The 15,328-nt window shown below is 38.8% G+C and overlaps 1 protein-coding gene and 1 pseudogene across 1 annotated transcript; both read right to left on the bottom strand.

The window, feature by feature from the left end:
- Window positions 1–548: 548 nt before the first annotated feature.
- Window positions 549–1,016, bottom strand: LOC143903519 (uncharacterized). The gene has a single exon (XM_077417169.1). It carries the CDS (start codon window positions 1,014–1,016, stop codon window positions 549–551), a length of 468 nt encoding a protein of 155 aa, XP_077273295.1.
- A 5,249-nt stretch (window positions 1,017–6,265) lies between these two features.
- On the bottom strand, window positions 6,266–10,922 carry LOC143903530 (uncharacterized; annotated as a pseudogene).
- Between the last annotated feature and the right edge of the window lie 4,406 nt (window positions 10,923–15,328).

Consider the following 15,328-nt stretch of genomic DNA (forward strand, 5'->3'; position numbering starts at 1 on the left):
CGCACCGGTGCCTTCCCGCACGACGCCGACGAGCGCCGAAGCGAGCCGATCCTCGCCGAAGCGAGCACACGGGATCGCGCCGCTCCCATCACCACGTCATCGCCTGACGATCGGCCTCCCTCCTGCCAAGCTCACCGCGCCGAGTGATATAAAAAGCCGGCGCGCTCGACGAAAAGACACTTCGTCGACGCTACAGCTTTCCGCTGCTCCTGGCGAAGCCTACCCAAGCCTACCTTCCATATCCTAGGCGACGCGCAAAACGAGGTTCAGGGTGTGAGCCTCTACTGAGTGTTCTCAGAGTGTCTCCGAAATTCCATCGCATCTACTCCCGACGGCTACGGCACCGCGGGGTCGACAGCGCATCACCCTGCTTAACTCCCGAGACGATCTCAAAAGGATTCGTGAAACTTCTCGAAGATCTGACTTAGGGCAAAGCAATGGTCCACTGTCGATCTGTTCCTGCGGAATCCGCATTGACGATCGCCAATAATTTTTTCAGCTATGGGCTCTATTTTTCTATACAACGCACTGGAAAAAATCTTATACGCTCAGGAGTGAAATTCCGCGATAGTTTTGGCAATTTTTTTGTCACCTTTCTTATGGATTGAGAAAAGGACACATGTCTGCCAGTCTTCTGGCATGCATTCCGAACTCCACACCAGGGATATAAGTTGGTGGATCCTTGAATGTAGTTCTACACCCCCAAACTTAACGAGCTCTGCGGTGATGTTATCCTCACCACCAGCTTTACCGTTTTTCATTTCTCTGATAATATCCACTATTTCCTTCCTGCTTGGGGCTGGCACTTCCATTTCATCCTCTGGTAGAAGTATTCCGTTGTCCTCCTCCTCCGAAGCTGTGTATATGTTAAGCGTTGATTGAAAATGTTCTTTCCATCGCTCTAGTATTTTTTTTTCCTCCGTTAGAGTGTTTCCATTTATATCCAGACACAAATTTAGTCTGGGCTGAAAGGAGGCGCTGTGCGTTTTTAGTTCTCTATAAAACTTCTTTGCCATATTCTGCGTGTGGGCTGTTTCGATTTCCGCGATTCTCGCCTTCAGGAACTCTCTTTTCTATCTCCTGATTTCCTTTTTCGCCGTTGCTCTCAATTCTTTATACCGCTGCAGATTACCCCGCGTATTCCTCGCTAATAACTTGTTTCTTGCCTCAGTTTTTTGCAGGTTGAGCTCTCTGCATTCGTCATCATACCATTCGTTATCTCCTCTGTTATTTTTTTTTTAATAAACTCAGTTGCTGCATCCTTAACCGCTGCATGTATTTCCCTCCACTGGGCATCCGGTGGTTCTCGCTTTTCGTTGACCTGGTATCCATGCTGCAGTTTCTCGGATCTTGCTGTCTGAAAACTGGCCCTGATTTCCTCAGACCGAGAGGCTGCGTTAAGTACTGGCAGTGAATATCGAAACGCAGCCTACATACACGATAATAGCGGATTCCGCTTTTCCGTTCAAAAGTGCGGGACTCAACTCGCGGAAACGCGGAATCTAGTTACTATTCTGTTCCGCGCTTCCGCGTTTCCGCGTTTCCGCGCTCCATGTAATGGCACCCTCAGACTGTTGTGTGTGTTACATTGTAACTGATATACTCGCGTTGCATAAAGATCGAGTGTACTGCGAACTGAGTAAAGATGGATCTCAAGCATTTCCATATCCAGAAATTCGACGGCAAGAACTTCGCGCTATGGAAGTATCAAATGGAAATTATTTTTCGAGCGGAAGCAGGATGCTCGACGTGGTATGTGGAACAAAGCCACGCCCGGAAGCGGCAGGCGCTGCTCAGGAAGCATGGGATAACCTAAACATAAAAGCGATGCTACTGATATCTTCAGGTATAGAATACGAACAACTACTGACTGTGGTAAGTTGTCCGACTGCTCCCGAGATGTGGACTCGTTTAAAAGCGATACACGAACAAAGATCGGCGATTAATAAAATGACACTTAAGCAGCAATTCTTTAGCTACCAAATGTCGGAAACAGACAGTACCGCTCAACATATAAGCAAGATTGATGCAATGGCGGTAGCATTGAGAGACGTCGGAGAGGTTGTGAACGATAGTGACAAAATTGCAAAGGCGCTCGGCAGTTTGCCAATTAAATATCACGGCTTCGTCACTGCATGGGATTCATACGATGAAACAAAGCAGACGTTTGACAACAACCTCGAGACTGCTGAAAGAAGAGCAACGGTTAACTCAGTTCGAAGAAACGGCAGGAGCATTTGCAGCGCTCAACATAAACAAAGGTAACAAACAGAATCCAGTAAAAGCAGGACAGAAAGGTAGCGGCTCTCAAGAAAAATCAAGTAAAATCGATAAAAAAAATATCGAATGTTTTCATTGCAAAAAGAAAGGCCACTACAAATCGGAATGTCGCAAGAGACTGGCTAATTTAAAACGTGCAAATAAAGAGAAGGATACGAAACATAAAGCTTTGAGTGTTGAACTGAAAAACATTTCTACGTGTGGAAATGAGAATGACTGGCTCGCAGACAGTGCTGCATCAAAACACATGTCGTATCATAGAGAATGGTTTGCCACATTTACTAAAATCGAAAACAGTAATATTTCTGTTCAAATAGGAGACGATTCATATGTTCGAGTAGAAGGAATAGGCACGATCAAAGTTCTGGCGAAGATTAACGGACAGTGGGAGCCACGTACACTCGAAGATACTTATTACGTCCCAGGACTTCGAAAGAATTTGTTTTCAATAGGAGCGGCGACGAACAAAAACTTGAAGGTGACTTTCGACAACAAGAAGATGGAGGTGTACAGTGATAAGCTGCTAGTCACAGGCATCAAGCAAAGTAACCAATGCTACAAGATATTCTTCAAAACAGCTACCAATGATCAAGCGAATGTCTCGATGCTAAACACGATTATGCTGTGGCACGAAAGGATGGGCCACGTCAACTTTCGAACGCTTAAGGAAATGGCAGATAGTGGACGACTTCCAGGACTACAAATCAAGAATCTCGATGGGCTATTCTGTGAGACGTGTCAATACGGTAAATTGCACCGTCTACCATGCCAGAAAAATCTAAATTCGCGAGCTCAGGAACCTGGCGAGTTTGTTCATGCAGATTTGTGTGGTAAGATGACACATCCTTCCGTTGGCGGTGCCAATTATTTCCTATTATTTAAAGACGACTGTACCTCCTACCGAACGGCTTATTTTATTAAACACAAGAGTGACACTTTTTCAAAGTTTGTCGAATATCATAAATTCGTTGAAAATCAAACCGGTAACAAACTAAAAAGAGTTAGAAGCGATAAAGGTAAAGAATTCGATAACGAACAGTTCAAGCAGTATTTTAAAGAAAAAGGAATCATTCATGAATACAGTGCTCCGTATACCGCTGAGCAGAATGGACGAATTGAACGAGAGAACAGGTCAATCGTAGAGGGTGCCCGGACCATGTTGCTTGTAGCCAACCTTCAACCTGGATTATGGGCAGAAGCTGTCAACGCTAGCATATATACTTTGAACCGAAGGCCACGTGAGTTGGATGAGAAAGTACCATACGAATTGTGGTCAGGTAAAACAGTTACACTCAATCATTTACGTAAATTTGGCGCTGAAGTATATATTCATGTTCCAAAACAGTTCAGGTCCAAATTTGAAAGCAAATCAAAGAAGATGATTCTGGTAGGCTACGATAGAGATAGCTCAAATTACAGAGTATTCGACCCAAAAACATCAAAGATCACTGTAACCCGAGATGTTGTATTCAACGAAAGCAACAACAAAAGTCAGGACAAGGAATCCAGTTGTACAACCTTTTCGTATAAAACATGTGACATTCAAGAAGCTGTGGATCGAACGGAAGAAGAAGACAGACAAGCAGTTATGGAAGCAGAAAGAGACAACGTTGATGGAATCGAAGACAACGTGAATGATCAAGAACATCAAGGACGAGTTCTTCGAGATCGAAGTACACTGCGTCGCCCTACTCGCTTCGGTGAAGAACATTATCTGGCATGTGCAGCAACGGTTACAGAAGAGCCACAATTCTATAAACAAGCAATATCCTGTAAAGATGCTGATAAATGGCAGCTAGCAATGGAAGAGGAGATGGCATCGTTGAAGAAAAATAAAACATGGAACTTAGAGCCACTACCACCGAATCGCCAAGCAATCGACTGCAAGTGGGTTTATAAGATCAAGCGCAAACCCGATGGATCAATTGACCGATATAAAGCACGACTTTGTGCAAAAGGTTTTCTACAAAAGGAAGGTATAGACTATAAGGAGACCTTCGTACCTGTAGTAAGGTACGATTGGCTTTGAGTACTGCTGGCATTAGCAACGATCTACGATCTGGATATCAAACAATTCGATGTTAAAACGGCTTTTTTATATGGCGAACTTTCAGAAGAAGTGTTTATGAAACAACCTGAAGGCTTTATAAGCGATGACCCAAGTCTAGTTTGCAGATTAATAAAGAGTCTTTACGGATTAAAACAATCGCCTCGCTGCTGGAATGAGAAATTCATCGAATTTCTTGAAGAATTCAACTTCGAACAATTGAAAGCAGATAAATGTGTCTTTCGGGCGGAATATGAAGATGTCGTGATCTTCCTGGTACTGTACGTAGATGACGGCCTCATTATATGCAAGAAAAAAGAACTGATTGACAGGATTCTGGAAAAACTTGGATCACGATTTGAAATAAAAGTAAACGATCCAGAATGCTTTGTTGGACTCGAAATCAAGAGAGACAGGACAGCGAAGAAGATGTTCATCAACCAACGGAGCTATATTACAAGAATGATGGAGAAGTTTAATATGCAGGATTGCAAGCCAAACGCAATACCTGCTGATCCAAACACCGAATTAACAAATGATCATAGTCCAGCGAGCATTACTGAAACGCAAGATATGAGCCGAATTCCATTTCGTGAGGCAGTAGGGAGTCTAATGTTCGCAGCAATAGTAGCACGTCCAGATATTATGTTTGCCTCTAGTCAAGTGAGTCGATTCTTGCAAAATCCTGGTCAAAAACACTGGGCAGCTGTTAAACGGATTCTACGATATCTTCAAGGAACAAAAGACATAGGAATCATTTACAGCGGAGACACTGTTGATCTGAAAATGTTTGCGGATGCTGACTTTGCTGGCGATGTGGATTCACGCAGATCAACGTCTGGGTACATTAGTACTTTGGCAAACGGACCAATTACATGGTGTTCGCAACGGCAAAAGTGCGTTGCACGTTCCACGACGGAAGCCGAATACGTGGCTGCTTCCAATGCGGCTCAAGAAGTCGTCTGGTTACGAGCATTGCTTCAGGAACTGACTGGACCGATGGAACAACCCACGAGGCTACTGATGGACAATCAAAGCGCTATCAGATTGGTCAAGAATGCGGAACATCATAAATTGACGAAACATATCGATGTCAAATTTCATTTTATTCGTGAGTGTGCTGATAACGGTATACTTGAAGCCATGTATGTATCTTCTCAAGATCAATTGGCTGACTTTTTAACCAAACCACTTCCACGAGATAAATTTAACAATAATTGCATTTGCTTATCTATTACTTCTTTTCATAAAAATTAGCAAATCAAAAGTGGGAGTGTTACGAATATAAGTTTTATTTCTAATTTTTTTAAATATTATTTCGTTTATTGGTTTTGTATCTCGCACTCTTATATTCTAGTTAGTTAAGTTGAGTTAAAGTACACTCATGTACACTTTTCTAGTTACTTAAGTTGAGTTGAAGTGCACTTGCACATTATACACTTATGTACACTTTCTTCTATTGGAGGGCGCTGTAACACACACTAGTCCCACGAGTCCCGACAAGACAAGATGTCGGTATATCGCCGTTTAGCAATAAAGTAACGTTCGTGTGTGCAATATAAAAGACAAGCTTCATTCCATTTCCCAGACCTTCAAAACAGTAAACCTCGTAACAAAGCTCAATCCATATCTCTATTTAATACGCGCGTATCAAGTGATCGGTGTAGACTAGACCAATGTGCATTTCACGTATATACTTCCATTGTTCTATTAACGTGTGTGTGTGTGTGTGTGTGTGTGTGTGTGTGTGTGTGTGTGTGTGTGTGTGTGTGTGTGTGTGTGTGTGTGTGTGTGTGTGTGTGTGTGTGTGTGTGTGTGTGTGTGTGTGTGTGTGTGTGCGTGCGTGCGTGCGTGCGTGCGTGTGTCAGTAGAAGAATTTAATTAAATATGATAGCATTCTGCACATGCACACACTTTTTTGTAACACAATAAAAATTTTCCATTTTAATGCCTTGCTGTAATTTTCATTAATTATCCATTTTCACACAGCAAAATATATTTGAGATATAGCCAGATATCTTTATGCCTACAATTTTAAGTCAAATCTGAGATATCCTATAATATTTCCAGATATTCACAGAATATAGAATATCTGCAGGACATCATTACTCGATATCACATTGTTGTATATAAACATATCTGCTTTTAAATGAGGTATAGATATCCGATATATATGCAGAATCAGATATTATATCTGAGATAAAATTATCATGGGTTTTTATAATCTTGGAGATGTCTCTAAGATATTCTCATGATATCTTGCGCAATCAGATATTCCGTCATTCAGATATCTTCTAGATATCTTAGTGATATATTTTGCTGTGTAGGTTAAATGCGTTCCATTTAGCTACATTACAATTGACAACAATGTTTCCTATAATTAATAAATCATATATATTATATATGTATATATATATATACATATATATGAGATTTAGTAAAGCATTAAAATAGAACAATTGTATTGTGTTACAAAAAGTTTGTGTGCGTGTGCAGAATGCTATCATATTTCACAAATAATGTCATAAGTTATCATAAATCTAATTATCTAGTTACAAACAAAAAAATGATGAAAAGATGAGAAAAATTAAAATATTATTTAAGGCCCCTGGGTGGTCTCGGAAAATGAGTGGCACGACGCGTACTGGAGGAAATTTGTAGCTTGATCAGAGCTGGTAGATTTAAGCCGCGAGCCACTCGAGAGTCGGCTGGTGGGGGATACGCACACAAAAAAAAGCACGTACCTGTGCACTCAGGCACGTGCTTTCTCTTGTGTGCGTGTCCCCCAACAGCCGACTGAGCTTAATATGCTCGCAGCTTGAAAATTCGTCGGTAAAAATAAACAGCGATAAATATGATGTAATCCATAAGTCTCCGGCTTAGAATTGTCGTGAACTATTCGACAGGAAGTCCAAGAAAAACACGTTAAAAAGTGGACAATTGTCTTGCGGAAGATCTCATTGGTAAAATAAGTCATTAATTGCACTAAAAATTATGCATTAGTGAGCTTCAACTTTGTTGGTTATATCAATGTGTTGTCCATTGCCTCAAATAATAATCCAATAAAGTACCATAAACCGTTTTCCAGAACAGTGCTACACCGACCGCATCAGCTGTCAATTTTTCATTGTTACTACACTTTCTATATTAGGACCAGCAAATTAATGAGCAGATAAACATACAATATGCTTTCATCTTTCATTTGAACGCTTGTATTCAATCGTACGGTGACTCCTTCTTATTTGAGATCTTCCGTAAGAATTGTTCATATTTCATCGTCTTGATTCAAGATGGCTGACATGGGTATCCAGGACCCTTAAGTATACAGGTAATTGATGCCATAGAGAACAATTGTAATAATAACTAATTAATAAAGGATAGTTTTACTCTTACTGTTATATAAAACTATAAGAGTATGTTAAATATGAGTATAAGCAAGAAGGAAGCTTTGGGGAGCCTAGAGGTCCGCTAATCTGATCTATCTGAAAAGTCACGCAACGTTGGATGCTGGGATGCAACGTAGGACTACTTGGGTGGATGACCGGTACTTCCTTGTACCCATCCGGGAAAAAAGAATTAGATCTGCCGAGATATGACCAAATCTGGTTCATCAGATCTGGCCAGATCTGCAAATTGTCTCTATTTGGCTAGATCTGAACAGATATAACCAGATCTGATCAGATATAATTTGATCTGCCGAGATGTAATTATTTACTAAAAGTATCCAGATCTGCCTAGATATAATTTAGAAATTGAACGAACTTACCTTAAGTGAAGTTTGACTATAATTATGCTATCTCGTCCGGATGGATATATGTGTAGTGCGCCCCCTGCGCAGTTACCAACAAGCGATTTTAAAGACTCTAAAAGGCGCGTTTTTCTCGGTCCGCGCGCGAGTCGAGCGTCCCTTCCCCGCCGTAGCGCTTCATACTTTTAAAGCTGCAAATCTGAAATTGGGTATTGGGAGGGTGGGACTATCCATCCGGACGAGACAGCATAATTATAGTCGAACTTCACTTAAGGTAAGTTTGTTCAACTTTTAAATTATGCAACGTCTCGTCCGGATGGATATATGTGTAGATATTTAAAGCCCAGATTTGCACCCGAGATCCTGTTTGCGATACAGAATCTCAATCATGCATTGGGCAATACAGAGAAGATCAAATTGTTATTAAGAATGGTTTGGTCCGCAAAAGGTTTAAAGATGAGCAAGTATTGCGGTCTTCCAATCTTCGAAGTCTTGAGACTGGCTGGAATTCTGATGACCAAGGTTTCGGTAATTGTTTCGGTAATGTTTGAAAGTTATATAGCTGCTAGCGTTTGCAACCCTTGAGCAATTGTGAGCGCGAGAAGCGTCACCAACTTTCTAAAGAGGACTTCCAGCGAGAGATCCTCCTGGGGGTATACTTCATAAAGTAGATGATTACCTGCGCCGGAATCCCAAATAAAATTGTATCTAGGACGCTGTGGTTTCAGCGCCGCCACCTCTTAAAAAATTCTTCTCACCAACGGGTGTGAGCCTATTTCTTCTGCAGAAAGCAGAAAAAACGGTTAGGCGATACGTTCAGAGTTAATCTTGTCAATTTTTCCCTTTTCTTATTCGTGAAGAAACAAGTTCAAAAAACTGAAACCCAAAATTCAATCAAAAGTTGATGAATTGTCGCGTTTCTTGTCGGCCTTTCGATCAGCTGTACGCGACATGAACATGTGGCAACGCCGCGCCGTTGGCACTGGCATGATAGCTGTTTACAGCAAAGAGATGCAATGTCCCGACATTTCTCTTGTACGGATGTCAATTGAAGTCAAATCTTGAACTGTTTACATTTATCAGTAGATAAATTGATACATAATCGAATGAAAAGTTACATTATGTAACCAGTAATTATACTTTCTTTTATTTTTTTTATTTTTGATAACTGAGCTATTTAATAAAAGCTCTCTCAATTACCTAATATTAAAAATGAATTATATAGATATAGAACATTACAATATTGTTGAAAAATATACGTACATTTGATAAAAAATTGTCAACAAGAGGAAATAATTTGTTTAATTATTATCAATTCTTAAGGATTGTTCCTTATTCTTAAACTATTACATATAAATATTACATATAAATATTAATAATAAATAAAACATGGAAAATTTATATAAATTTCTGAACATAATCTAATAAAATGTCTAGAATATAGTCATAAAAAATTGTTTTCCTTAAAATCAAATTTAGGCTTTATATTGACTCATATGGTACTTTGCATCTCCTTGTCTGATAAATGGATGGAGGGTTCAAACTCCTAATGAGGTTGATGGTGCTTAAAGGGCAACTTATAATCTGTTACCGTTTGAAGATTCACTGGATCGGATGTATTTTCCGTCCCTTTGGATAAAAAAACCGGATAGTCTGCCGGCTCTGGTTACCTGATTTTACTTTAACACCTTCTGGAGCGGGACCTGCAGCGGTGTGACGACTGGCTACTGTTGCTCGTGGGTACTTAATTCACTGCTGAGCCTCCTTCGAGAGCGTCAAGGACGCATTGCCAATGTCCTTGGAAGACTTCCCGTCGAGACTGTTCTTAATTTGCTTACTGAAAGAATTACCAATTAATAAACTATCTGCCGAAATGGTATCGGTTTTGGTCTTGGCCAAAGTATTAAAGGCCGGCTTGATAAGAGCCCGTCTAGACAATTAAGAGAAGACGATAGTATAAATCTGCTATATTCTTTACTTCCTGTTGAGTTTAACGACTGCAGCACAAGCCTCGACGATGAGGAAGCTTTGCGTCTCTCGTCTGAGAAGGTCTGACAATGCCTCTCCGAAACCAAGGAGGGCGAAGCCGACCTGATCCTGGTTGATACAACAGAGTATTCATTTCTTTTGCTTATAGCCCTATTTTTTAAAGCCGATTTGCACTCTGGGTTTAGCTTAGGAGCCTTGATGAAGGCTAATTCCTCCGAGGAAGAGTGCTTCTTTAAGTAGAGCTTCTCGCTAATCCGCGGGAAGGCTCTTCCGAACCAACTCACACCACTGCTGAACGACAAGGTCGTTCCAGGTTCCAGGAAAATCTGCTGTTTGACATACGGCACCGAAAAATCTCTAGTTGCAGCGGGCTCCGCCAAAACTATTGTCTAGCTCGGGGGGGAACGTGGGCAAGCCATCATCTGAATGGTTAGTTACCACCGCTACAGCCGAAGAAAAGGTATTCCGATTAATCGGAAAAGGTTGTGTCGACTCCTCTGTCTGTGCCACAGAACTGGGATGAGCGTACACACCTGTAACATGCGGATCCCTTGGCTTAACCTGTCTAGCAGGACTTGCCATTTCTGCCGCTTGAGAGGCAGCTCTCGCTCGACTGGGACTGTCCTCTCTAATGATGTCGTCAGAATTTCTTTCTGCATCCGACTCTCGGTCAGTGTGAAATGCGAGAGCAGAGGACACGGTCGGCGATAAAAAGGCGACATGTGGATATCTAACCTCTCTCCTCGATAATACCTCGATCAACTGCGACAACTTGTTTTCCAGACCCTCGATGCGATCACGATGCCTGGACGACGATGACTTCTTCCTCTTCCTTGATTTATGCGTAGATTTGCCCATTTAAACTCGATAAATGACGGAAATCTTGCAAGGATAATAATCACGCTGTTGATAATCGCAAAACAGGAAAAACAATAATGGATTGCTACGGCGGGGAAGGGACGCTCGACTCGCGCGCGGACCGAGAAAAACGTGCGTTTTAGAGTCTTTAAAATCGCCTGTTGGTAACTGCGCAGGGGGCGCACTACACATATATCCATCCGGACGAGACGTTACATAATTAAAAATCATGAAGGAATAAAAGGCTATAAAATCATAAATATATCGATTCAATTCAAAAGTGTGCCACTTTATTATAAGCTTGCTACCGCATTTTGACCAAGTATTCTGGTCATTCTAAATTGATGTAATTTTAGATGCTTATAACATAAGCGTCTTAATTAAATAATTAAATTTATTGCGAAAAATATTACCTCAGCCAGAGTTCGAATCTGAGACCTCCCCCATGCCGTGATGGGTGTCGTACCAATTTGACCACTGAGGCATGTGGTAATATTTATTGCAATAACATGTATTAAGATGACAAATAATAATAAGATGGAACACCAATTTTCAGTCAATGGTGTGTATTCAAACAGAATAAGTAATTTTTACTTCGCCAGAGAATAATTAACCCAATTAAGAATATTTATATATTCAAATATCACATTAGACGAATATCGATCATCGAACATTTAATTTATTATAGTCAAACCTGACCAGATATCGTCAGATCTGAACAGTTTTCGATCAAACACAATCTCAGTTTGACTTATATCTGAACAGATATGGATAGATGTAATGTATTTTGGATCGCATTCGAGTACAGATATGGTTATATCTAAACAGATACAGTCAGATCTGGACTGTTTTGATGAAATTCAATCACAGATATGGTTCGATCTGAGCAGATATATGGTCCAATTTGAGAGATATGGTCCGATCTGAGCCGTCGAAAATCAGATTACACGCCATATAGTTATATATAGTTATACATGAACATATATGACCAGATCTGCGCAGACATGAGAAGTCATATTTTAGCATATCTGACCAGATAAAATTTGATCTGGTCAGATCTAATTCTTTTTTCCCCGGAAAAAAAGATTATATATAATTATATATAATATAAAATTTGGTGTTTTATATAAAATTTATGTAATATTGAAATGTATCGAATTGTGTTAGCAAAGATGTGTGTGTGTGTGTGTCGTGTGTCGCGCGCGTGTCGCGATGCCGTGTTGCCATGCGAAGAATCTATTAGAGAGTCGACCGTCTAATGACAACAGAGTGTTAATTTGTAGAGAGTCGTTTTTCGGAAGCAAGCGAGCAAAGGGCATTCGTTGCCCAGGCAACAGTTACAGAGAAGTCTTCGTATCGAGAAGTCGAGTTGTAATGTTTTGCGTCGTGCGTAATTTCGGAGTTTGAACGAGGCTCAGTCTCAGCGTAGATTGAGCGAGAGTGTTAATGTTCCCTTTGTATTTCTCATATTCTGTGTTAATCTTATCCCATAATAAACATTATACAGTTCTTATATCCTTCGAAACATTGGATACCATCTTCATTCCTACATTTATATATGGGTCCATATATAATTATATATGGGCACATATGATTCCAACCCACACAGCAAAATATGTCACCAAGATATCTAGAAGATATCTGAATGACGGAATATCTGATTGCGCAAGATATTATGAGAATATCTCCAAGATTATAAAAAGCCATAATAATTTCATCTCATCAGATATGATATCTGATTCTGCATATATATCGGATATCTATTCCTCATTTAAAAGCAGATATGTTATGTATACAACCCAAATAGCAAGAAGAAAAAAAAAGAATTCTTTTTAAATTCTTGATTTATGAAATTAATTCTTTTTTCATATTTATTTTCTGTTCTAAAATAATTCTTAAGAGTTCAAAAGAAATTAATTTTTATGTCATCAATTCTGAGTCCTTCTTCAAATATAAAATAAGTTCTTTTCATAAAAATTCGTAATAAATTCAAAATTATGCTTCGATACTATTCCAATATTTTGCATTTTGCCATCTGCACTATATGATATCTCGGAGGTATCACGAAAAATATTAGAGCCAAGTATCTCACAAGCTCGCCTTTTATCCTAGTGCGTAAGGATTTTTGCTTACGAGAAGGTACTGGCGCATGTGTACCTAGCCGCGTCGCGGCAGCACATGTTACTAGTGCTCGCCCGAGCAAAAATTTTCTAAGTCCCCTTGCGGCATGTTGACTTCACGCCGCGGTCGTTACGGCCGACGCAGCCCCAGCAAAAATTTTTTAAGTCCTCTCGCGCCGAGTTGCTTTCGCGCCGCTGTTGTTACCTCCGGCGCCGTCCGAGTGAAAATTTTACAAGTTCCCTCGCGACGTGTGACTTTCGCTGGAACGAATCGGTACGGCGTCCAAGTCCTCTAGGATTATTTTATTGGCTACGAATAAACTTGAGTTGATCTTTATAAAATATAAGAGCTATAACTATGAATCGAATCATATATTCAAATGTAAATGTTGCAGAGATGTCTTTTCAAAGATATAATGTGATATCGAGTATATAATGATGTCCTGTAGATATTCTGTAAATATCTGAAAATAAAGATATCTCAGATTTGACTTAAAATTGTAGGCATAAAGATATCTGGCTATATCTCAGATATATTTTGCTGTGTGGGCAAATATAACTAGATATGAACAATAGATCATATATGCACTTATGTATGGATATATATAAGATTCATATGGAAGTATATATAACCCTATATGATTATATATAATTATACAGGCGATTAAAATATATTTAAATATGTATAAATATTTCATATACAATTTGACATGATTATATAAGAGTTCATATAATTTATATATAAATTATATATAAGAAGGATTTATATATCCATGTAGATTATATATAATTATATATGATTATATATGATTATATATCATCATATATAAACTTTAAATTCGGTTTATCCAATAGATGGCATTTGATAGGATTCGTTTCTCGTATTTAAAATTTGACGAATAGTGGTATAAAAACGGTATCAAGAGACACACGGCACTGTCTCACGTCAAACAGTGCCAAGTTATAATACATGGAATAAATCATTTCACTTTTGATTCTACAGCTTATTTTAAAAAAATATACATCTTAATTTATCAATGCTTTATATTATCGAAGTTAACAGTTTTTTTTAAATATATATTGACTATATATAGTCATATATGATTATATATATTTACATATATATGATTATATATGTAATATATATATTTACATATATTTATATGTAATATATGTATTATATATATTTACATATATATGATTATATATGTATTTATATATAATTATATATAATCTTTTTTTCCCGGAAACTAACATGTTACTGTTAGTTGTACTTAGTGATTTCCTCTATTTTTGTGACTTCTTAAAACCTGGTGTGTATGGAGTGGAAGAAATCCACTTCATTATGTAACTAAAATTCACGTGGAAAAATGAAACTATGGGTGCATTCCACGTGGATATAGTATCGTTCTTGAGTGGATTGTTCACTCAAATATCCACGTGGATTCCACGATGCTGATCCACATGGCAATAACGTGGATTTCACGTACTGTTTTTATCGGATTACTGCATTTCTTCTGATTGGTGCTGCCATTGCATATGAATCAAAAGTTGGACCACAATCGTTCAGACTCTTACTTTCTGGGACTCTACTAGCGCTACAAGAAAATTATTGGAAATATTTCTAACGTTTCCATGACAACGTCTCTACATATGCGAGGCAGTAATGCCGTAATGCCTTATAATGGCTTATAATAGTGTATAACTTCGAAATAATCAAAAATCTTCAAGAGAAGAAAGTAAAGAAAGAAAGTGCGAGAAAGAATTGCAAGGGCCACAATTAAAATTAGCGAAAAATTTGATTGCACGGACGATTTAAAAAATATCTTCAAAGTTACATGAGATAAACGTTCAGTATTCTTTCCAAAACTGAAATATCTTTCAGTTATCTTTCACTCAAGGAAAAAATAAACTAAGCAATACTCATAAAAAGGTTTGTATTACTAATCGTAAGACAGCCCGACATTTACGGTTGCTACGGCAAAACATTGGAAAAAGCGCTGAGTAAATAAAAGTGGTTCAAGGTTGTATTGGCTATAGATGAAAATGACAACAAGTTAATGAAATTCACATAGAAGATAGATTTTAGACATATGAACATATACGTTATTAATAAGTTTCAAAACGGTTTACAAGTTTTTTTTAAAGTTATTGTAATTAATACTCAGGTAGAACAGAAGTTACAATGAAATCAAAATGACATCAAAATGATAGTAAAATCAACAAAAATCGTCATTTTGCCATCATTTTGACTTTTTTGTGACTTATTGTTTTACCTGATAAGTA

The sequence above is a fragment of the Temnothorax americanus genome, unplaced genomic scaffold, assembly GCF_048541705.1.
Source record: "Temnothorax americanus isolate GAGA-0224 unplaced genomic scaffold, ASM4854170v1 Scaffold105, whole genome shotgun sequence".
In the NCBI taxonomy this organism is placed as follows: Eukaryota; Metazoa; Arthropoda; class Insecta; order Hymenoptera; family Formicidae; genus Temnothorax; species Temnothorax americanus.